A 25,341-nucleotide genomic window follows, 5' to 3' on the forward strand; every position below is an offset into this window, starting at 1 on the left:
TCCAGGCTTTGTCCCTTAGTTGCTGTATGTCTGTATGCACGTTGGACCATTAGTTTTGAAATCTGCAAAAGGATAATACTTACTTCACAGGATTGCTATGAGGATTAAATGAGTTGCCCTATAATAGCTTCTGGTCTATAGTAAGAGTTTGAACATAAATATTTGCTGAATGACTATTATTCTCCCCGTGTGTCCTTTTCCTGATTGCTCCTGAACTAGAGTTCTTTCTATTCATTCATTCAATAAATACTTATGTTTGCTTAAAAAGGCCCAGAAACTGGTTATTAAGATACATTTTGGGAAATATATTTCTAGATTGGAAAAGAGTAAGTTATTGAAATCATGGAATAATTATAGCAACTACCAGTTATTGTGAGCATACCATGAGGCATGAACTGGGAAAATGCTTTTTGTATATTACCTTATTTACTCCTACTACAGTTTCAGAGAGGGTTTTTTTTTTTTAACAACAAGGCAAAGTAATTTTATTACATAAATTAACCCATTTATTATAGGCTAGCAGTGCTTCAAATGGTGGAGCTTTTACTGGTCTTTCAACTCCTTTAGTCTGATGGCTGACTTTACTGTGATGGCAGAAGTGGTGTTGTAGGTCCAGGCGCCACTGGCTATGGTCTTCATGCAGGAGCCACAATGCCAGATGCCCATAGCTCGCATTTTCATCTTGGTTTTACCACAGAAGGAGCAGGTGTACTTGGCGTGCTGGCTAATTTCAATCTTCTTTACCATTTTCCTGAGGGAGGCACCATACTGGGTCCTGTATTTACCCACGATTCTGACCTTCTTGGTGCATTTGGCTATGTCACCACCAACTAGGTCCCAGCTCAGAGAGAGCAGTTTCAGAAAGTTTAACCAAGTTTCCAGGGTGATCCAGCTAGTATGTTGAGGGGCCAAGATTTTAATCTAATTGTCTGGACTCCAAAGTCTATATATTCTTTTTATTTTTTTTAAGATTTTATTTATTCATGTGATTCAGAGAGAGAGAGAGAGAGAGAGAGAGAGGCAGAGACACAGGCAGAGGGAGAAGCAGGCTCCATTCAGGGCACCTGACGTGAGACTAGATCCTGGGTCTCCAGGATCAGGCCCTGGGCCGAAGGCGGCGCTAAACCGCAGAGCCACCTGAGCTGCCTCTAAAGCCTGTATAATTTTAATAGACATCATATGTAGACTTCTTCAGAGGTTTGTTGCAAGGAATAAATGATATAAAATGTATGAATATACCTTATAACACTAATAAGGTATTATGTGAGTGTCCCTTTATATCATTTTCATCATCGGAAGTGATTGATTTGGTGATATTACTGAGGGTCAGCTATGCTTCTGGGGATAGCTGAGTGTAAGCTTTATGTGTGTTTAAAAATTCTATTATTTAAAGCAAATTTTTGCCTCTATTTTATTCAAAGGACTAATATCTTCTTTTCTCTATACCTGACCTATTGAAATTAGATTTGTTGATGGGATGGATGGATGATGAGTGGAGGATGCCCATTCTTCTGGAGGACACCCAGTGCCATGTTGTTTATAAATGAGGGAATAATAGCTGGTTGGCCATTCTTTGCTTTTTGTTTCAAGCCTGGGAAAGAGCAGACCTCCTAAAATCACTCGATTCAGAATTTTTCCAAACTGGAACACAGTAGCTTCATAAAAATCAGGTGATATTAAAAACTCACCACATTCCATTTTAGAGAAGAGGGAAAAAAAATCCAAAATGTAATTTTCAGTTCTCTGTGTTCTAAGTACCCTCTCCCCTGCCAATCCCCTGCCAACATCTTATTGGCATTCAACTTAAAAATGCATTTCCATTTTACATAATGGATTAATCATACCATAGATTTTTTTCTAATTCATGTCCTGGGGACTTACGGAATATCTGTTATCTAAGAAAATGTTTATTTGTTTTGTTCTATTGCCCAGTAAGCTTATTATAAGTTCAGATTCTGTGTCTGTGTGTATGTTTATTCAGAGAATGTGTTGTATTAAAACCAGAGAAAATAATCTTCTAAATTATTCCTTCACATAGAACAAATCAATATGGTCTCCTATACCTACTAGAGAAGCACAAATGGTACTGGAACATCTTCAGAGTGGTTTATGCCCTTGACAGGTCAATCAGAGGGTAGCTGAAACTGAAGAAGTCATATGCCATAGTGCCAGCGGAAATGAAAATTATACCACTCATACTAACGAGTGCATTTCCAAAGGGACTATTTAGCGGTATTAGAAGTCTCTAAGCAGATGCCTCTGAACTTAAAATACACTTAATTCCTAAGGATTGTCTTGTAATTAATTTACCCAGATAGACTCAATGAGGAGAATGCAGGGCAAAGCATCACATTGCTCAGCAGTTTGCAAACTTCAGGGAACACTAAGATAAATAATTTGATTTTTTAAACATCTAAATTCATTTCCCTTATAATTGAGAAGTGGAAACAGTGTACAGTAAAGAGAAGCACTTTCCAATTTTATAATCCAATCTCCTTAAAAAAATCCAACTACTGTAACAGGAAGGACTCCATGTAGCTGACATCAAAAGAATATCACTCATACTTTGGTTACAGCTTTTATTCCTATTAACTTGCCAGTCTGTAAACATCTCCATGAACGTAGGAAGCCTGTTCCTGACTGTTTTAGTTGCATACACGGTGCTGTACAGCAACAAACAGTTTCAACACACTTCCCCTTGACACAGCTTGTATTTCATGATGAACAGCCAAATCGCATGTGACTGTTGACAGCTGTATTTTCCTAGTATTAAGGAGTTAAATTTAAAAAGTGCTCAGATTTTTTTAGGAATCGGTACAAATTTGATAAAATAACTATTTCTGGAGGTTAAAGTATAGTGGTATGATATATGGATGGGATGGTACACAGGTTGGGAGTACTTAATGTCATGCTTTTTTTTAAATCTGGAAGCTAAGGTTTTGGATTCATTTGGATCAGGTTCCCCATCTGGCTTTCCGCTAGATCTTAGGCAAACTTCTTAACCTGTATCGGCCTTGGTTTAACTACTTATTGAAGGAAAGTGAGGATATGATAATAATAGGTTGTATTTGAAGAATGATGAGCTAATATGTATGTTCTACCTTAAATAGTGTCTGGCACTTACTTAATAAGAGGTACTGTTTACTATTACTGTTTGCTTTTACACTAAGGCACTTTACTCACGTATTTTATTCCTTTAAAAGGTATTTATGATGCACTTATTTTGTGCTCCGCACTGTGCTGGGCATTTTCACATAGCTCGTCTCTTCTCATCTTACGAGTAGGTTTCATCATCACCATTTTATAGATACAGAGGTTTGGGGATTTTGTGAATTTCACATAGCTAGTCAAAAATGCAGCCAGACTTGACATCCAGGTTCATATATATTTTTTAAGATTTTATTTATTCATTCATGAGAAACACACACAGAGGCAGAGACATAGGCAGAGGGAGAAGCAGGCTCCATGCAGGAAGCCCAATGAGGGACTTGATCCCAGGACTCCAGGATCACTGCCAAAGGCAGATGCTTAACCACTGAGCCACCCAGGCATCCCTAGGTTCATCTTTAACAAATAAATATTCATGTCTAGTAGGTATCAAGCACCCAACTAGGCACTGGGAAAACTGAAAATACTGAGACATGCTTCCACTCTCCAAAACATCACATTCAATTTGGGGATGAGGAGGGGAGGGACAAGCACCAACTAAGCCAGACCATGACAAATGATAGCATTGTGATATAAAAGAGATGTTAGAGATACCCAAGGAATGTGAAATTAATTGTGATTGGGGAAACAGGCAAGAAGATCACAGAGGAGGTGACTTTTGAGCTGGATCTGGAAGAATGAATGAGATTTTTAAAAAAGATTTATTAAATACTTATTCATTTGAGAGAGAGCGCGTGCGCCCATGCACGCACAGGAGGGAGGGGCAGAGGGAGAAGGAAGGAGAGAATCCCACGCAAATTCCTCATGGAGCGCAGAGGTAGAAGTGGAGCTTGATCCCACAACCCTGAGATTGTGACCTGAGCTGAAATCAAGAGTTGGACACTCAACCAACTGAGCTACCTACCCAGGCATCCCAAGAATGAATGAGATTTTAACAGATAAAGAAGAGTAGTCCAGGCAGAGGGAATTTCCTATGCAAATACACAAAGGTTTGGGGTATTTGTCAGATGCTTGAGAAATGCTAGGGTCAAATCCACCTTCTGGCTGGATTCACTAGCTGGGTGACATTGAGCTATCTATTCCCCTTTCTACACCTTCTGTCTGTCATGGAAAGATGAGCATGATGAAAACACAGAATGTGGAGATCAAAAGATAAGTGCATATAAAGTGCCTAGCACAAGATCTAGCTCTGTAAGTCTCATTTGCTGTTTTGTTGCTGTTACTCCTCAGTGTCTTTGCTCATGTTGTTCCTTCAGAATGCCCTGGTGTATCACCCCTGCCCCAACTTCCCACTCAGCCAGGTTCTCACCCATTTACTTCCTCTGGTAGAGGCATAATCTCCGAGGATAGTGCTTCTCGACACCAGTGGACAAATGAATCAGCTGGTCATCTTGTTAGAATGCAGATTTTGATTCAGTAGGTCAGGGTGGGGCCAGAGAGTCCATGTTTCTAATTAGTCCCCAGATGATGCTGATACTACTAGTCTCAAAGACTGTACTTTGAGTAGTAAGGGACTATAGCAGTGTTTCCCGGAATGATTTCTGCTTCTTTAACAAGCTTCCAGTAACACCAATTCTGTTGGTTCACAAAACATACTTTAACTAGTGAGGGTTCAGAGCATATAAAGACTTTTTTAAGTCTTTATTTTTTAAAAATCTTTCTATGAGTAGAGCCTCACCCCCCACACACCTTTTTCTCCTTTACACAAGGATCTGTTCCAGTCGAACTGGATTAATCTGCTTTTTCCTGAACACATCCTGTATGTTCAGAAAAGCTTTGAATCACACCTTCTTTTTGATCCATAGATGCCTGTGTACATCTCCATTACAACTTCTACCTTACTGCACTGAAATATGTATTTGTTACAAATCAAAACCACAATGAGATACCACCTCACACCAGTGAGAATGGGGAAAATTAACAAGGCAGGAAACCACAAATGTTGGAGAGGATGTGGAGAAAGGGGAACCCTCTTGCACTGTTGGTGGGAATGCAAACTGGTGCAGCCACTCTGGAAGACTGTGTGGAGGTTCCTCAAAGAGTTAAAAATAGATCTGCCCTATGACCCAGCAATTGCATTGCTGGGGATTTACCCCAAAGATACAGATGCAGTGAAACACTGGAACACCTGCACCCCGATGTTTATAGCGGCAATGTCCACAATAGCCAAACTGTGGAAGGAGCCTCAGTGTCCATCGAAAGATGAATGGATAAAGAAGATGTGGTCTATGTATACAATGGAATATTACTCAGCCTTTAGAAATGGCAAATACCCACCATTTGCTTCCAGGTGGATGGAACTGGAGGGTATTATGCTGAGTAAGTCAATCGGAGAAGGACAAACATTCTATGGTCTCTTTCATTTGGGGAAGATAAAAAATAGTGAAAGGAATTAAAGGGGAAAAGAGTGAAAATATTAGAGAGGGTGACAGAATATGAGAGACTCCTAACTCTGGGAAACGAACAAGGGATAGTGGAAGGGGAGGTGGGTGGGGGGTTGGGGTGACTGGGTGACGGACACTGAGGGGGGCACTTGACGGGATGAGCACTGGGTGATATGCTATATGTTGGCAAATTGAACTCCAGTAAACAATAAATTTAAAAAAATATGTATTTGTATGTCTCTCTTTACTTCTAGACTATTATTCTACTAATTATAAGCTACAATATATACTTTAGTAATTATGTTATATTATTAATACTAAATGGTATACCAAGAGGGAAGGGTTTGGGAGTGGCTGTTGTATTTGTTTCCTAGCATTGTCATAACAAAGTATAACAAACCGGGTTGCTTAAGACAAGAGAAATATATTGTCTCACACACAGTCTTGGAGGCTAGAAGTCTGAAATAAAAGTGTTGGTAGGGTTGATTCCTTCTGGAGGCATGGAGAATATGTTCCATACCTGTCTCTTAGCTTCAGGCAGATACTGACAATCCTAAGTATTCCTTGGCTTGTATTTATGTTACTCCAGTCTCTGCCCATCATCCCATGGTATTCTCTCCTTGTCTGTATATACCTTTGTGTCTCTTTTCCTCTTCCTCATTTGAAAAATAAAGACACAATTAAGAAAATATGGGCACTAGTTTTTGGATTAAGGCCCCACCTTTAACTAATTACATCTGCAACAACCCTCTTTCCAAATAGGTTCACATTCTGAGGTTCTGCAAGGGACATGGATTTGGGGGAAGGGGCACAATTCAACCCCAACTGAATTGCTGGTGCATGGTGATAATGAGGAATAGACTACGATGTGTCCGAGTTTTAAAATTCTCTACAGATAATGCTTGCACCTGGGGTAGACTATTCCCACTGTTCATCGCCACTCCTCAGTATACCATTGTTGATATGTCTTACCTCTTTTAATAAAATATGCTGCATGTCCATTTTATTTTCACTAAAACAGTACAAAATTTGTTTTTGAAAGTTTGAGGGCATTTATAATGCACAGCCTATCATGCTAATGACAATTTTGGGGCATTCTATTGTGTGGAGGAAAATTTATATACTAGAGATAGTACACTAAACAGTTTATGTCTTAAACATTAATGCTTATAGGTTCAAGTAAATGACTGTTATTACATGTCTCATGTGGATATTACAAAAAAAAATTTTTGACATGTTCAAAGTAACTTTGAAATGAAAAATTTGTAGCTTTGTTATCAAAATCAGCTCAAAGTTGTACTATTGATTTTATTCCATCTTGGTATATATACATAATCAAGTAAATATACCACTTTTCTACACCTTTTCTTTTTTGTGTGTTAACTGTGCATTGATATTTGTCCAAGCAATATAAGGCCCTGAAAAAAGCACAGAACTGAGGTCAAGAGGTCTTGGTTCTAACCCTGGCTCTACCCCTATGAAACCATGTGACCTTGGGCAAATCACTGAAACTCTAAATTTGCTCACCAGGAGATTAAACTGATTGAGCTTATATATATTGCTATTTATAGAATAAGTCCTCTTTTCATCTCTTCTAGATTTGTTGAATTATTTTATTTTCTATTCTTTGAACCTCTTTTTATACAATAATATGAATGATTTCATCATTTTCTGAGGCCCCCCTAGTCTGATTAAGAAAGTCGTATAGGGAATCCTATTTAAATGACTGGGGACAGAATCACAAGGTGGTTTAATATTTCCTTGGGTAGACTGGTATTTGGAAGCAGCATTTTGATCTAAGTATTTTTGCTTCCATCCTCACCTCCAAGAGGAAAATGGCTTCACACAGTCACCTTTTACCTATGAGGCTGAGTGTTGCCATACTCAGGGATTAAACATCTGCTCCAGTGTTCATATAAATTATTTAGTTTAACCTCAGGCTTTCTTTTGGTCTTCAAAATTAAAATTTGAGTAAATTACTTAAAATTCATAAGCATTGGGCAGCCCGGATGGTTCAGCGGTTTAGCGCTGCGTTCAGCCTAGGGTGTGATCCTGGAGTCCCGGAATCGAGTCCCACATCAGGCTCTCTGCATGGAGCCTGCTTTTCCTTCTGCCTGAGTCTCTGCCTCTCTCTCTGTGTGTCACTCATGAACAAATAAATAAAATCTTTTTAAAAAATTCGTAAGCATTCATTTGACATTTATTATTGTGCAAAGCCTATACTGAGAGCCCTTCATCTCTGTGACCCAGTGCCTGGCATAGGGTTGGCATGTGAAGGCCAGTATGGAATGAAATAGGTGATTCCCTCTGACTTCTAATGTAGTGCTACCTCATTTTGCAACAGCTGTTTTTCTCTGACATTTTTGTGTAAGAATTGCTGTGTATTGGACAACATTGTAAACATACTATTTGAGGCAACTATATGGCTGCTTAACTTGCTGGAACAATCACCAGTCCTATGTCCATTTAATAACCTCAGATGTCCTAGGTAACGTAATGTCTCACCTCTGCATCTTCATTTGAGAAATGAAGGTTTAATTTTGATGGCTCCTGAGGTTCTTTCACCACTAAAATTCCTTGATCAAAATTTAACTTTTCATGTATTAGACTGTATTAAATTATACAGTTTCTGTAATTAGCATTGTATTTTGTCTTGAAAGAAATTTGATTTTCAAGACATTCAGGTGTATGTTTGTTTTGAAGTAATTACATTGTGGTTATTATGAGAACATATTTTGGAGTTGGTCAGTCCTGATTTGAAATCTTTCCTCTGACATTTATGAACAGCAGGTTGCCATACCTCTGTCAGACTCACTTTTCTTATCTGGAAATGGGGATGGATAAAGAACAATAATGCTTTCTAGGGCTATTGTTAGGATTAAGTAAAATAATGTATGTAAGCACTTAGGACAATGCCTGGCACCAGGTAATTATTTTTCTTACTGTACCTACCCTGGGACTGAAATCATAAGGAAGAAAAACACTAGAAATATGTTTAATTTCAGAGTGAAGGTAATGACTGCAGGTAAAGACGAAATAACTTTACTTATTAAGCTGTGCTTCAGATTCACTAGTACTCTCTCATCTGGGTAGGAGAATGTCTACAGAGATGAGAACAGCAGTTACACATCAGGGTGGCACTTGAATTGATAAATCATCCCTTGCTATTGCACTCTTTAAATTAGCAAATGAAAGAGCATATTTTGGCAATGGAGCAGTATTTATAAATTAAATTTATTGATACATGTGGTGTTGGTTATTATTTTAATCTTTCTCTCTAGGTATTTTGTAAGAAAATATAAGTCTTGTGTTTATTTCTGTTTGTTAATGCTTTGATAAATCAGACATTTTTAGTATTCTATCAATGGCAAAAGTCTAATTGCCTTATTGTATTCTGATTTATTTCTTTCCTTACTTTCTTTGCATCTGCAGCCCAACAAATGAGTCTCTGAAGAGATATATGTTATGATACAGTGTCAGTGAAATTAATCCTGATCAATTTTAAAGTTCACATTTTTATTTGATGACTTTCAAGGGAATCACTAAAACTGAGATTGACTTGGTCTCTTCTTTTGTTGGTTAAATATTGTTGTTTGAAAGCAGTGGAGCTGGAGTGAAGAACAGGGCCCTTTTTGTACTCTTAACTCTGTTCCATTTCTGATGAAAAGCTGCAGCAATTCCTCATGTCTATGTATAAAATGAGGCTAATTGGTCAAAAAGAACACAGTGGCCCTAATGGGCTTTTGACTTTGGCATCTCACCAAGGCAAAAAGCCTAATTCTATCCACAATGAGAGAATACTGAGTGCTATTGAAAACTTACTTCTCATCCTTTCATTTCTCCAAACATTTTAATTTTTTCAATAATAAAATTGCCATCTCACACCTATATGGTGTTTTACAGCTAGCATCTCATCCAATGCTCCAGATTACTCAGGAAGGTAATTGGGGCAGATATTATCTTCTCCTCTTAAGGTGGGGAAACTAGGATTCAGAGAAAGGGAGCCATTTGACTAAAATCACATAGCTAATCCATTTAGAGTGAGAATTTCTGAGCAGTGGTTACACATTCCTATTTGAAAAATGAGTTTGCACACAAAAAGAATATGGAGACAACATATTGTTTAATAATAAAGATAATTAAAAATGAAACTCTGAGCAGTAGTTTTTCACACAAGGACATTGAAAACCCCTTATATAATTTTACATATAATTTTCAAGTTCTAACACAAATGACATGGCCTATGGTTGATTGAAAAAAACAAATGGTCTAGGGAAAGAATTTCTGTTTTCTGTTTTCTCCCACAATGGAACCAATATTTCCACAAAGATTTGTGTATAACATTTGTACTGTTTATAATGATTTTCATCCTTACTCATGTATTTATTTTTGTAATGCTACTTTTCTTTGTTTTTATCTATACACATAAAGAAATTTTGAAAAAAGTCAAAGAAATATAAATGTTTCCAAAAGAATCTATAAAATTGTACAGGAAACAATCACATCCAAATATGCATTGTTACTTAACATTGCAAAAGTGCACATAAGTACACTTTTAAAAATTCCTGGTTTGCAGGAATTTTAAACTTTATCTCATGCTAAGCAAAAATAAATAGTGAAGGAAATATAAATTTGAAAATTTTGTCAATTGGGCGATGACCAGCATTTGATACATATAAAACTGGTGCCATTTATTGGGTGGGGGACTGGAAAGCACAGATATTAGATTTATCTACTTTCAAATTCAAGGAGCTAGGTAAATAAATATTTGTATGACCACTATCAGAATATATTAATTATCTAGAACCACCCAATTTCCTCTTCAAATCTCCCCTCCAGCATAACTACCAAAAATCAAATCTTGAGGGAACTTTGGCTAACTTTAAATCACATAGCTCATTGTTCTTGGAGCAAACCGATTTTATTTTTTTGCCTCTTTTTTTTTTATCGTTAATGTCAAGCAAACATTTATTTCAGGTGCAAAGCCTCAGGATATGTTAGTGAAAACAGTGGCTGGGCTGTGCTAGTGCTTACTGGCCACTAAGTGGGTGGGAAAAGGGTGTTGTGACCCTCTTACCCTTCCCACCAGTCTCCCTAACAGCTTTGGCCTTCGGGTCAGCTCAATTTCCCCTCCACTGAGTGGCCATTACGGTGCCTGCTCGGTGATAAATGCTTTTTGTAAGAGACTGCATTGCCGGCAGCTAGCGCTAGGGAAGTCTGCCACAGGGGCCAGGCAGACAAACTAACATGCTGGCGCACGATGGGCCCGTTACCTAGCAACGTGCCTGGCCTCACCAAAATGAATAGACCCACAAACAAAAATGAAAAGGAGATAAAACGAGTCAAAGTACAAGGGGCAAAGAGGTTAATATTCCTCTATCGAATAACTTCGTTTTGGAGAATTGCATTTTAACCTTTTTTTTCAAAGCTGAAGGTGGAGACATGTATTGGAAATTAAATTAGGCCACATTTGTATTTTTTTAATGTTTTATTTTATGCAGAATGTTCTTTCTGTCTCTTTCTCTCCATAATTGTCTAACTTTCTTTTAAAGTGGAAGGAGAAGCAGCATTAGAGGGGAACACATGATGGCTATATAAATATTTTACTTTTCCTATGTCATCTAGCCGTGTGGCTTTGGGCAGGTAGCTTGGGTTCTCTGTTGCCCAATTTCCCCTCTCAACAAAAAAGGATAGCATAGGTAGTTTATTAAACATGATGAGAGAGTGAGGTATAATGTTTTATACCAAGGAAAGACTCACTTTTCTTAAATCTAAACACAACTAACTCTTACTCTGCAATTTAAGATGTTACGTTATAGATTAGTGAAAACTGTTAAATAAATGACTTTTATCTTTGAGGTCAGGGTTGCCCCACATTATTAGATCACTTTGATACTGTGTGTGTCTATGTGTAACTTTGAGCATCTACTATGCACCATACAAAGCCCTTTCAAAATATGTACTAGTGTTTGTTAGGTAAAAATGAATGGATGAGTCCAGATTCACTCAAAAAAGTTGTTACACAAATTTCTTTAGGGTCTACCAATCAAAGGGTTGGTATCTTGATATTTCCTACCTAGTGCCATAAACAGAAATAGAATTGCAGAAGTTTGAATCCATTATTCATAAATCTTTCAAATTTCCCTGTTGTCATCCTTCCAATCACTGGCTTAGTTGAGGTCACCATCTCTCATCTGGATTACTAGTTTAGCCTCCTAATTAATTACCCTACTTCAAATCTTCTCCCTTCTGGTACACTCTTTGCCAAAGTTAACTACACAGTTATTTTGAATCCTTTGCTTAAAATCCTCATTTGGTGCCATATTGCCCAAACTCCTTATCATGATTCATAAAACCCCTCACAATCTGCATCTCTGACTACCATTCACCTTGAGTCCTACACTCACCCACAGAACTTCTCTCAGTTTCCCACCTATATCATGCTCATGAGCTGCTTCCTGTCTTGGCACATACTGTTCCCCATGTTAAAAATGTGCTTTCCTATTCCACTTCTCTGTCCACAGAATTCCTGGTCCTTCCTTAAGATCCAGGTCACATGCACCTTCTCTACTCTTAAGCAGATCCCTCTAATATGTTTTCATGGCCCTTTCTACATAGGTCTCACCTTAATCAAGTCTCTTACCCTATCTATCCTCATCTGGAAAGTGGTGTTAATAACAGTATTTACTTCATAGGGCTGTTGTGAGCAGTAAATGAGTTAACACAGAAAGTGCTTAAAACCAAGTATGGTACTTTGTAAGCACCCAATGAACACTAGCTACTATTGCTCTTATTATAAGATCTCAAATACATTGTGGAATAATTACTGTTGAAATTGGGGCACATGGGTGACCCAGTGGTTGAGCGTCTGCCTTTGGCTCAGGTCATGATCCTGGGGTCCTGGGATTGAGTGCCGCATCAGGCTCCCATGGGGAGCCTGCTTCTCCCTCTGCCTATGTCTCTGCCTCTCTCTCTGTCTCTCATGAATAAATAAATAAAATCTTTTTTAAAAATCACTGTTGAAATATTTGTTCCCCCTTCAGATAACAAGATTTTCTTAAGGGCAGGAAACATGCCTTAGTTAGCTTTACATCCCCTGTGCTGGGCATTTGTTTGCCATCATAATAGGTGCTCAATAAAGGTTTGTTGCAATAATGAATGAACGAATGAATAAATCAATGAATCAATGTATAATGTTTTTAGAGCTGCCTGGGTTGATGAGGGATTTTGTTCGTTTTATGGTTTAGTATACTTTCTCCTTAAAGCAAACTTTCCACACATAATAAACTTTCCTCATGAGGCTTTTAGTTTTAGGATGTTCAATAATACAAGTGTTCTTTTCTCCATCTTCTCCCTCTATTGGAAAACCATCATAAAATCTCTTTTATTACATGGGCTGAACTTGGGCACTTGAATTCCGGAGTTGCCTGGAAAACCCCTGTAAAGTGATTGTGCTATTTTTTGTTTCATGGCTGTTAGGTTTAGCTTCGCTGTAGATTGCCTGTAAACTTTACAGGGTTCAATCTTTAAGCCAGCACTCTGACTTCTCACCTACTTCTCTTTTGTGTTACTAGAAACAGAATCAATATTATATTTTGAAATATAAAAAAATGTTTATTTATCTAACTGCTACAAAAATTCATGTTGAGCACAAATAATTATTTTTAGAAATAGTCACAAATTTGTGGCCTAATCATAAACTAAAAACCCCAGGGACCTACAGACTACATTGATTGGTGTATGGTGTTGAAAAGAGGTTAGGTGAAAAGAGAGCAGGACATGAACATGAATGCTCTTTCCAAACAGAGAAATCACTTTCTAGTAGATACCCAGTAGAAGATGAAGCTTTTTTATAAACTTAAAAGCCTGACAAATATATTTATTTTCTTTGACCTTAAAGAGAGGCATACTATAGTTATGGAAACAACATAGGCTAACCTGGAAATCAGCCTTGCTTTGCCATTTAACAAGATAGGTTAACTTTTCTGACCCTCAGTTTCCTTACCTGTAAAATGGGAATCTTCCTTCCAGAACTTTTATGAGGATTAAATGAGATACCACATATGAACACCAAGCACAGTGAGTATATAAATAGCTGCTCAGTAATTATTAGCTCCATCCCCCAATTTTTTTTTTTGTTATTTCTGTTTCCATCTCATAAAACAAACCCCAGACACACCATCCTAACTATATGTCCCTGGGTGTTTTTTTTTTTTTTTCTGTTGCCAGTATTCTCGTCTCCAGCAATGGGACTTTTCTCTAAGGCTCTGGCCTCCAAATGATCCTTTTTGATTGGTTCCCTTTAAAATGTTCTGAGATATTTTAAAAGACTAAGAGACTATCAAAGGGATGGGGGCTTGGGAAACATGAAGAGTACAAGAAATATGTCAATAGTTCGTTCACAAAGGACTTGAATCCTGGCTGTTTGGCTCCCAAGTCTGTGCTTTTAACTACTGTTGTAGGTCTGCCCACAAAGACAAAGGAGTGTCTAGGGAGAGCACATGGTACTGGAGAGGATACTGGCCTTGGATTGGTCAGGTTGAATTTTAATTCCCCCTCAACACAGATATTTAATGAAGGCTTACATGGGCCTGTGCAGCAGTAACCAGCATGGGCATAGCCCCCACTTTGGTGGAGCCCACTGTCCACTTAATGTCCCCAGCTGCCAGTGTTCTCATCCACAAAATGGGGATAAGAGCCCCACTTTGTATGCTAAGGGCTTCATATATTGTACCTAATTTCACTCTCCCAATCACCTCAATGTTATTTTTTATATGAAGAAACAAGCCTCTGCTCAAGTAGGCCTAAGGTGGACTCTGAAGCAGGCTGCCTGCTGCCCATGCATGTGTTCCTGACACTGTACTAACAAGTGGGAAGCAGCTGGCAGAGCACTGGGCACATATTAGAGTCCATGCTCCATGAGTTGATGGTCCTCTCTTCCTGTCCTTCTCTCCTTCCTTCCCTTCATTCATGTTCCCTCTCATCCTCACGCTTAAGTGTCCAGGTCATGAGAACACAGAAACAAGAGAGAGAGAAATGGAAATGGGGCAGAAAGACAGACACAAAGCATTTCACAGTTCTCCCTAAGGTAGCCCTGCAGTTAGTACTCTATACATCAAGCCTCCCTGCAATCAGTTTGCATTTCCCAAACTTGAGTAGTTCCTGTAATTATATCCGTGAGTTTTAAGTGGTTGCAATCTCTCTTCCTTTCTCAGTTTACGTGTTTTAATTTGTTTCCTCTTCCCTCACTTTTTTTTTCTCTCATATGCACATACCCAGGCCCATGATAATGAATGGACTCATACTAATTACAAGGCTGTGATTCCATCAAAGGGCTTGGATGCTGCTGCTGTTTCCATCAGTGACTTGAGCAAAGCTCCAGGGGTTTATAACTCATCAGTGTCTTGATGGAAATTTGGCCTGGCAATCAGGATCTAATTGTTCTGGATGCTGTACACATGTTGCTCTAGAGAAAAACAACTTCAAAATAACTTGCTCTCTTTTAGTGATCACTGCTGATATGTCTCTTAGGTCTGGAATTACCATTTTATAGGTAAGTTTGAAAAATGTCTTAACAGCTTAGAATAAGAATGACTTACGTGTAGGGTAGATCTTGAAAAGGGAACTCTTTGTGCCAAGAAATTACCTTTCATTGACCCTAATTGACTATCTCACAAGATTTCTGGGAACTGAATCAGTTACCACAAAAATAAAGTACAGACATGGAGAGCTTATGACTTGTGAACTAGACATGCTGTATCTGTTGTCAGAAACACAGGTACAACATTAATGAACATCTGAGTTATATAACTATTATTTAATCTCACAGCAGCAACCCTGCAGTAGGTATTATAAGGCCCATTTTACAGATGAGAGAAACAAAGCCCAGAAAGATTAAATAACTTGCTTAAGACCTCACAGGTAGGAGGTGGGATTCAGGCTCAGATCTGTGTGACTCCACAAACATTACTATTCCACTACATTCTGAAGGGTTAAAATTACAACAGTTTGTCTAGACAAGTCATTTGCCTTAGAGTGGGAGGGAAGATCTGGTGAGGGATAACAAAATTACTTCAGGGAATGATGGCAGGATATTAGGACCAGGAGTCCCGGGGAAAGAGTTAAAGAGCACTGGGAGGCTTTAACTGAAACCTCAGGGTAGTAGGTTGAGGGAGGAGTTGAGTCCAAAGTGGTGGGAAGGTCTGACAAGAGCAAGGCATGGTGTTGGGGTCCTCCACGGTGATGGAGACCTGCTCCTCAAACCAAAGAGAATAACACTGAAACTGAAATTATATAAGATGTGCTAAGAGATGGCTAGTTGGGGGCCTAATTCCTAAGAAGATTAGCAACAGTTAGGGAGGATTCAAGGAATTAGAAGACTCATGGTTCTTGCCTTCAAGGAATTCATAATGTGATTGAGTGAAAGTATATATGCACTTTACACTGTAAAAAAATTATTATGTAAGGCCATGTAGGAGAGGTGTCAAAAGAGTGGTAAACAAGTAAACACGGTGTTTACTCCCTCCCTCCATTTATTCCAAGCAGAGAGGGCAGCACTTTAACAATGCCAATGGGCCCTTCATAACCTACCTCCTTGCCTTCCTCTCCAGGCTCCAGCTCCCCATCCCTCCCCTCCATATCATAGCCACAGTGAGCCACTCTGTTTCTGTGATGCCATCTCTCACCTCCAGAACATGGCACCCACAATCCCCACCTGGAACACTCTTTGTTTGGTTTCTATCAGACCCCAGGTCTTAGCATAGTTATTTTCAGGATGTCTCTCCTAACCCTTACTTTGTCAGTCGGGGTTTTTTTCCGTTATCACCATCTATGCTTCCAGGTATGATGTAAACTCTATAAGGATTGGTAAACAAACGGTTTATTTTGTTCACTGTGGTATTCCTACACCTGGCCCAGTGACCAGAACAGAATTGGTACTCAATAAATATTCGTTGAACAAATGAATAAATCATTCTTTTTTTAATTTTTATTTATTTATTATAGTCACACACACAGAGACAGAGAGAGAGAGACAGAGACAGAGACATAGGCAGAGGGAGAAGCAGGCCCCATGCACCGGGAGCCTGATGTGGGATTCGATCCCGGGTCTCCAGGATCGCGCCCTGGGCCAAAGGCAGGCGCCAAACCGCTGCGCCACCCAGGGATCCCAATAAATAATTCTTTAGTTATTCAGTATCTAGCATAGTCCTGGGAACTCTTCAAAGAGCTAGGAATTGTTTTTATGAGCTTTACATTTATTAATTCCTTTAATCGTCATTACAACACTATGAGATGGGAACTGTTATCAGCTCAATTTTACAGATGAGGAAATGGAAGCACAGAACCTAGGCAGTCTAGTGCTAGATACTGTCCTCTTATCCACTATATTCTGCTGCCCCAAGGTTAGTCTCAGGAATGAATGAATAAGCAAGAATGAATACACATGTGGGAATTACTGTGTTATTTTCCTGAAGTAATATTTCTTGAAGTTATAAGGTATATGGAGTAGTTTTTTTATTGACTTAGGCTGTGGGTGGAGCTGTTCATGTAAACTGTGCCATAAGAAACTCCAATTCAGGTGAAATCCTGGGTTGGTATCATCACTGTCACTTTTAAACAGGAAGGACAACTAGAGGGACCTGTAGAAATATGAGGGAGGGTTAAGGAGGCTGGCCATCTTTGCTCTGGAAGGTCAATTAAAGAGACCTCATCTGACCGTGTGTAGGATAACAAACTAATTGGATGCATTGCTCCTAAATGTCATTCATAAATAGCACCTGCTATAATTCACATCCTTTCAGAAAATAACAACATATTAGCAAGTGCTATTAATCGAGCCCCCAACATCTGCCAATGAGAAAACACAGATGGATTCACTCCACTAACAGGAGATATGGTTACATGTGAACTAGGCAAAGGAGAAAGGAGGGATTAAAATAACACTACTCTTCCTACCAATTCTCTTCATGACTGCTGCAGAAACAAGCATCCCCCACAAATGTACTCAAGCTGCCTCCAAACCTAATAAGCTTCACTTTTTGCTTGATGGCCATGTCAATAACATGAGGTTTGCCCATAGAGCTCACACTAAATTTCTACTCCTTTACAGTGTGTGCTGCTTGTCTGTTATATTGAGTCACCAAAGCCTACCAAGCAGCCATTGGGTGCCAGGCTCTGAACTAGTCCAACAGATGTTATGCCCCACCCATATCCCTTAATATTCATCTCCATGTTCTAAAGGTTGCTTACAGTAAGCACAGGTGACACTGTCTGAGGGCTTGACCTGTGAGGAAAGCAAGTCAGAAATGCTGGAGAGCGCATGCCCCTGGGAGCAGTGCTCGATCAACAATAGATTGGGGTGGTGGTGGATAAATGCCCCAGCTCCTCTAACCCTTAGTGGGACAACACTGGGACATATTCTACAGTGTCTCTCTAGTTCTCCAGAGGGCCTAGTAACCTGCTTGATAACATATTTCTTATTGGCTTCTTCCCCTCTGCTGTTTCCCCTCCTCAGTTCCCAGTGTTCTCTGGGATCTCTCCCAAATAAATGACTTACACTTCAATGCTTGCCTTAGAGTCTGCTTCTGAGGAAATTCAAATTAATACAGCTAGGCCTTGAGCATACAGAGACAAATCAAGACAGTCTCTGCCTTCAAGATGTTCATAGTCTAAAAAACAATAAAGACAAAATGAATCAGTGGTTTACAAAAGTATGGAAAATGATATAATAATAGCATACAGAAGGGGTTATGGAGTTTAGAGAAGAATCACAGAAGACTTACAGGAATGTGTAGGTGAGTGGTGTGGAGCAGTCAGAGAGAGCTTGCAGGAGGCGAGATCTGTTAATTGCTTGCTTCAATGATGAGTATCATGCTATAAAATAGTTTAGTATTTGTAGAATAAATGATCTGTAAAACGACTCTTGTGTTTCTATACAGTTACAGAAACACTATAAAATGAAATTTTCCCTAAGTCAGGCTTTTAGATCCCTGATGGTTTGTATTCTGAGAAAATACTTCCAAAATGTATGTGTGTTGGTTTTTATCATTCCTCCATATCTGGGCTCCTGTATGCACATCTCCCCATCCTCAGTCTGGCCTGTAGTCAAAACAGACAAGAACACTGACATTTGTGCTCTGAAAGCCCTTTGCATGTGTCCCTTTCCTACTGCATTGTCAGTATTTGTTTATATGCTGCTCTCAAATGTCCACCATGTGCATGGCGATGCTCCCTTTGTCTCCTTTGCTGACATAAAAACAGCTCATTACTGTATATTTTTTTGTGCTTACTTCTTCAAAACTTGCCACTAAAGTCTAAGCTCCACGAAAGCAGGGGGCTTTCTATTGTGTTCACCACTGTACACCCAGTACAACACAGTGCCTGGCACAAAATGGATGCCAGTGAATGAGTTGAAGGAATGGACTGTTGAATGATGAGATGACTAAGAGCTCCTTGCAGAGAAAGTCAAGGCTGTACGAATCATTGTATAGTCACATGTCCACTGCATGTGGCCTGGCACTTGGTAAACATCATTTAGAAGTTTATCAAATATATATATTTTTAAAAAGCCCAGGATTAAAGAATATTCCATATTAGTGACAGAAGGAAATTAGAGGGGCACCTAGGTGGCTCAGTCACTTAGGTGTCTGCCTTCAGCTCAAATCATGATTCCAAGGTCTTGGGATCCAGACCCATGTCAGGCTCCATGCTCAGTGGGGAGTCTGCTTCTCCCTCCCCTGGCTTGTGTGCACTCTCTCTGTGTGTCTCCCTCTCCCTCTCAAATAAATAAAATCCTTTTTAAAAAGGCAGAAATTAGAGCAGAATGTTTAGTACTCTTTAATTTTTTTTCTTTTTTTGGTTGCCACTTTTCCTCAAATAGAAACTCATTTTCATAATTATAAGTGATTATCATAGTACTTCTATGTCAGTCACCGTTCCTACTTCTTTGACAGTCTGGGGCAGATCCAGACGCTCTTTTAGTCACATCATCAGAGACTCAGAAGATGGTTGAGACTGGAAGCCAAGTTCATGCTGAGTAATGCAGCCACTGCCAGTGTAATTACTGAAACGAGAGCCTAGCCAGACTGCCAAGAGTTAGCCTTTCAATTCCTCACACAAGTCCAGTTTTGACAGGTGGTCAGGTTACTTTCAAAAAGGAGATAATCTTTCTCCAAAGGGAGTTGCTAAATAACCAAAAGAGAAGACTTGCAAGAAAGCTAGTTTCCAGAACTCTTGAAAGCAGCATGCCAGCATCCACACCAGCTTTAACTTGGGTCCTCCCTTGGCAGGATTCCCATTGGGGTAGAACCTTTCCGAGGAGATGTTTTAATTCCAGTAAGGTACTGTGTGCTGCTGAAGGATTGCAAACCTTGGGCATGAGCTGGAAGATCATTTATTCCAGACCCTTGTCTTCCAGCTGACCCTTAAGTAAGCTCTCTAACAATAGTCATGGCTTTGTGATAAGGACTCTTGGCATTTGGTTTTAAGACTATCTTGATGGGAAAAAAAAGACTATCTTGATGGTGAAAAGTAATGATAACACCAGAAATAATAATTATTACTATTTTTTGAGCTCTATGTGCATGATCTCATAACGCACAAACATTCCCATGAGGTAGTACTATTAGTATGCACATTTTCCAGATGAGGAAACTGAGGCTTAAAGAGATTAAGTAACATGTGCAACACTACATATCTAGTAAGTGATGGAACAGAATTTAAAACCAGACACTCAATTCCAGAGCCTTCTGCTCTTGGGCTAATGAACAGGACATGAAAGGGCAAAACCCTCTGAAAGACTGGAAAACCATATCCATGTGCAGTTTGTATCTCTCAAGTACACAGCTTCACACACAGGCTTCTTTGCTAACAGATCTTTTATGAGAGATGAAGCATGTAACACTGAAAGGGTAGATGAGCAAGTAAAATTCTAACTTCTTATTGCTTGTGAGGAAATCTGCTAATGTATTTTATAACTGATGGTGGATAAATGGGACTCCCAGGCCAAGCAGAAAATGGAAGTCCAGTCTCTTGACCCCTGTACAGTATGTTACTCTTAGGGCTACAAGTGGCAAAACCAATATTCCAGAATGTCTACCAAAGTCAGAACGCGAGTAACCTCTTCTTTCTTATATTAATCATACTAGGCTAGATTGTGCTATAGTAACAAATAAATGTCAAATGTCAGTGCCTTAAAACAAAAAATGTTTATTTCTTATTCACACTGCCTGTTCTTCATAGGTCTTCTGCTCCTAATGGTCTTACATGGAGATGTGGGCTGATAGAGCCTCCCACACGTGGGATGTTGATGGTTGCTATCTATCCAGGAGAAGGAAACTTGGCAAAATCACTCACTGGCTTTTAAAGGTTTCTGCCTGCAAGTGATACCTATCACTTTTGATCACAATTCAGTTTTTAAAGCAAATTATATAGACCCAGTTAACTTTTTGTGAATTTGCCTAGAGTGAAAAGAAATTCAAATATTGGTAAATAGTATTAATGGCTCCATTGAATTCTTCAATCATACTGAAATGTGTTTAAGAGCAGATAAAATTGTTGTTCACTTAAGAAAATAAATCATGATGATTTCAAACAGGTGATCAAGTAATCCACCAGAATATTTACTTTGGTTATTGTTTGTCTGTTGGTCAGTTTCTCCTACATAGCCCTGAGCATTTGTGGGAAATAAATGGTCTTATTTATCTTTGATTACTTCGTTCTTGGTACAGTGCTAGAAGCTTGTAATATTAGCCCATGTACTTGGGCTGCAATAACAAAATACCATAGACTGGATAACTTAAATGACAGAAATTAATTTTCTCATGGTTCTGGGAGCTAGAAGTCCAAGATCAAGGTGCTAACGTGGTCAATTTCTGGTGAGAGCTCTCTTCCTGGTGTGCAGACAGTTGTCTTCTCACATAGCCTTTCCTTGATGCCTGTGCCTGGAGAGAGAGAGAGAGAGAGAGAGAGAGAGAGTATCTGCGCGCGCGTGTGCGAGCACGTGTGCGTATGTGCACTCTGGTGTCTCTTAAAAGGATATTAATCCTATCAGATCAAGGCCCTACCCTGCTGATCTCTTTTAACCTTAATTACTTCCTTACTCTAAATACACCCACACAGCGGTTAAGGCTTCAACATATGAATTTTAGGGGGACATTCAGTCCATAACAACATAGTAGGCTTCACTGTTCTTTGAATGAATGGATGGATAAATGTATGATTCCAATTAACCAATACTCTTTGCTTAGTGAAGTATAGCTTAAGTATATTGCTTACCATATTTTTCTCATCTTCCTTTCCCCATCTTCCTCTCTCTTGCATTCTTTCAGTGAGGCCCACTCATTCTTCAAAACCCAACTAGCACATTGCTGCCTTGAGGAAACTTCTCTGATCTATACACCCTCGTGCACCTTCCCAAGCCTGAACCACTTGTTTCTTCTGCTCTTCCTCAAGAACGCCTGATACCTTTTCTCAGTATTTTCCACAGAATTATAATTTTTTACACACTAGACCATATCCCACACTGGTCTGTGTGCCTCCACAGAGCCATGGCTGGTTGGTGTGAGATGCCTGGCACCAGGCATGGGGTCTGACTCATGTTGGTACTCAAAATGTGTTGGTCAAATAAATAGGTGGATTAATGGGTCTTTCACAGATTATATCCCCTTTTGACATGTTAGTCTTCTACTCTGTGTGTGTACTCCTATATTTGATATATAATTTGCCCATTAGATGGGGGCTGTCAGTAACTGCAGGAGGATCAGAACACTTGTCATGCTTGTCATTAAAGCACATTCAAACTTACACAATGGAGGCAGCCAGTCTCATCTGCAGGCACCTGCAGGCTTGGTGCTGTCTCTTCAGAATCTGAGCAGTCCTCCAGGATGTCAGGTAACACACCCATCTACCACTGGATCCCCAGAGACCAGCATGAGGCATGGCATGTAGTAAGCGCTTACCTAAAGTTTGTTGAATGATTTAATTGATCCACCAAATCCCTAGAAAGACAGATCTCAGAGCATCATTTTAAGGTGGAAAAGATCATGGTATCATAAAAACTGTGACTGAGAAGATACTTCTTTTACATATGCTTGGCCTGATTTCAAACTGTGTTGTTCTAAAACCTCTGAGGAGATAGGACTATTTCTCCTCCTCATGAAGATCTCTGGGAATGGAGAGCTTACAATATCTCACTCCGCCTGCCCTAGTGTCACTGCATGAACACAGGCTTCCAGCAATTTGAGCACAGGGCCTGAGTCTTTCCTCTTTACATCCCCAGTACCATAGGCTCACAGTTCTGTCAAAGGAGTACATGTATGGCTGTGAAGATGGTGTGGCCTTCCTTTTATCCAGAAGGTGCCAGGGACAGAGCGACTCTCAATTATAGTAGAAACTCAATAAATACTTATAGTAAGGAATGAAATTGTGGAGTTGTGTGTGGGAGGATATACCTGTTCTGTACGGGAAGCAGGAGCTGGAAGGAGGTGGGGCGGCCATGCATCCACCAGCTTTTCATATCTGCCTCTGCAAACGCATCTAATTACCTCACCTCCATCAGCCGGCCCTTGGCAGAGGCCGCGCGTTGGGTGTGCGCGGTCCTGGCAGCCGCAGTGTGGAGGGTGAACCCGATGGCCTCTTCAGTCTATTTAGCAGGCTCTGAGATGTGTAAGTACATTATCTGCAAGGCTGGTAAAGAGCGCTTGGGGAGGATTTGTGGGTCTGTGGGAAGGACAAAGAAAAATGTTTTCTAATAAATTATTCACCATCTCACAATCCCTTTTGGGCAGATTGTTGCTCAGTTTGCCCCGCGCCGCTCGGAGCCTCTTCCCTCCGCATTCAGACGCGCAGTTTCTCACCTCCAGAGAGCAGCAGAGATCTCGGGCAGGCTGCTGCGGCTAATGGTGGCAATTAATAACTTGTCATAATCCCGAGGACGAAAGGGAAGGCGCCCCATCAGCAGGCGGGTCATGGCGCCGCTCAGAAGCAAATGAGGTGCAGGTGTGGCCTCCGCTAAGCGCTGCGCTCAACACCGGCGCGCGGTGGGGCCAAGCCCCAGACCCCGCGGCCTGCCTCGGGCTCCCCTGCGCGCACCGCCCCAGGCCTCCCCCCCCCCCCGCCCCCACGCTGTTCACCCGGCTGCGGAGCAATCCCCGGAACGTATCAATAAATCAGAGCACACGGCACAGAACCGTCCAAACACTTAATTGCGCTCTGAACACTGCTAACTCTGCCAGGCCCTACTCGCCTGGGTTCCCCCTCCCACCACCACCCCAGACTTGGTAAGAATCGCACACCTCAAACTCACCCCTCCAGGCAGCCTGGGTACCCCACCCTCCAATCCTCGTTTGTTATCCCCACCTCTACTCCGTGCAAGCACTGCAACCTTTAAAAGTGAACGTGGTACATAAACAGCCAGCGTGCTGAGCCTGGTCTGATCGGTACTCGGGTCCCCAGTGGAGCTGGAAGGACACCAAATCCTCGTTAGGGTTTTTAGAAACCACAAAATGCAGAATCACTTATTTCCCCGACAGCTTCAACCTGGTTGCCTTTTCTCTTGTTTCCATTCTTGTGGGTCAGTTCTGCTTGAAATGAACCAAGTTTACAAATCTCTTCTGGTTTGTACACTCCTATTATGCATACGAGGTGATGCATTTGTAACTGTCACACAAGTCAGGGTGATACAGCACTCTCATCTGACCCTATTCATTTAAATGGGTGCGTCTTGATGACATTGATTCATGTTATAAGTTATATCCATGCATTATAATCTTTATGTGTCACCGTACTGGTTATATCTACTACAGTGCAGGGCAGCGGGGGTGGGGTGTGTGTGTGTGTGTGTGTGTGTGTGTGTGTGTAGACATAGAAAATGATGGTGAGCAGGATTTGAGAGTGCTTTGAACAATATGAAGTCCATATAAACTCCAAATCTTCCTCGATAAGTTTATTATGTGTCCCTATCCTGAGAGAAGGAAATTTACATGCAGAACAGTCCTAGGTGAAGTGTCTTTTGCTGTAAATATTCTGCTAACTTCTTAATATTTAGAGAATGTGTGCTTCAAATGCATATCGCACCAAACTAAAGGGGTAAGTAAACATGATTATGCATGCATGTAAGTCTTTATCAAGGTGGGGTTAATAATGTTTTAAAGCAGAACTATTTCTCATGAAAATAGCTGCTCTTAATAGCCTCTGTCTCTTTATTGTGCTTCTTACTGAAACATAAATCACTAATATGTTTTCAGCAGCAAAGTACTCTCTTTTTCCATTGTATTCACAGATTTAGTGGCATTTCAAATAGATAAACACAAGCAACATCTATCAACACTACAAAAAGGGCGCCTTAATCAAAGCTCCAGGTCCCGGGTCTCAGCATCTCCATTTACCTTGAGATAAATCCATTGGTGTGACCACCACTGCACCGGGTGACAAATCACCCTAGCCGGCCGAGCAGCGCAAAGGCTTATTGGCCTTCCTTTAAGTGGTCTTACCCTTCAATGAAAAGGATGGGGCTTGTCAAGCAGGACCAGATTAAAGTTAGACAAAAAGAAATGATCTGTTATTAGAAAACTCCGATTGAGAATCACAAAACAGGAAAGAAATATGAATAAAAATTTCCAGGGGGAAGACCATCTGATCCCAACAGAAATTAACTCCCATTATGGGCGTGAGGTAATAGATGGCCTGCAGTTGGAGCTAATGAGGATTTCAGATTAAGGAGGTGTGGGGCTCGGCTGGGGGTGTTAGCAGCTGCTCTGGGCATCCAAGTGCTAAGTTCAGGAGCAACCTG

The 25,341-nt window shown here is 40.2% G+C and overlaps 1 protein-coding gene across 1 annotated transcript; it reads right to left on the reverse strand.

Moving 5' to 3' along the window:
• Window positions 1-543: 543 nt before the first annotated feature.
• On the reverse strand, window positions 544-23,520 carry LOC112647570 (60S ribosomal protein L37a-like). Its single transcript, XM_049109725.1, has 2 exons — window positions 23,408-23,520; window positions 544-841 (listed from the first exon to the last, which is right to left on the reverse strand). The coding sequence occupies exons 1-2, from the start codon at window positions 23,518-23,520 to the stop codon at window positions 544-546; spliced, it is 411 nt and encodes a 136-aa protein (XP_048965682.1).
• Between the last annotated feature and the right edge of the window lie 1,821 nt (window positions 23,521-25,341).

Source organism: Canis lupus, chromosome 5 (assembly GCF_003254725.2).
Source record: "Canis lupus dingo isolate Sandy chromosome 5, ASM325472v2, whole genome shotgun sequence".
Classification (NCBI taxonomy): Eukaryota; Metazoa; Chordata; class Mammalia; order Carnivora; family Canidae; genus Canis; species Canis lupus.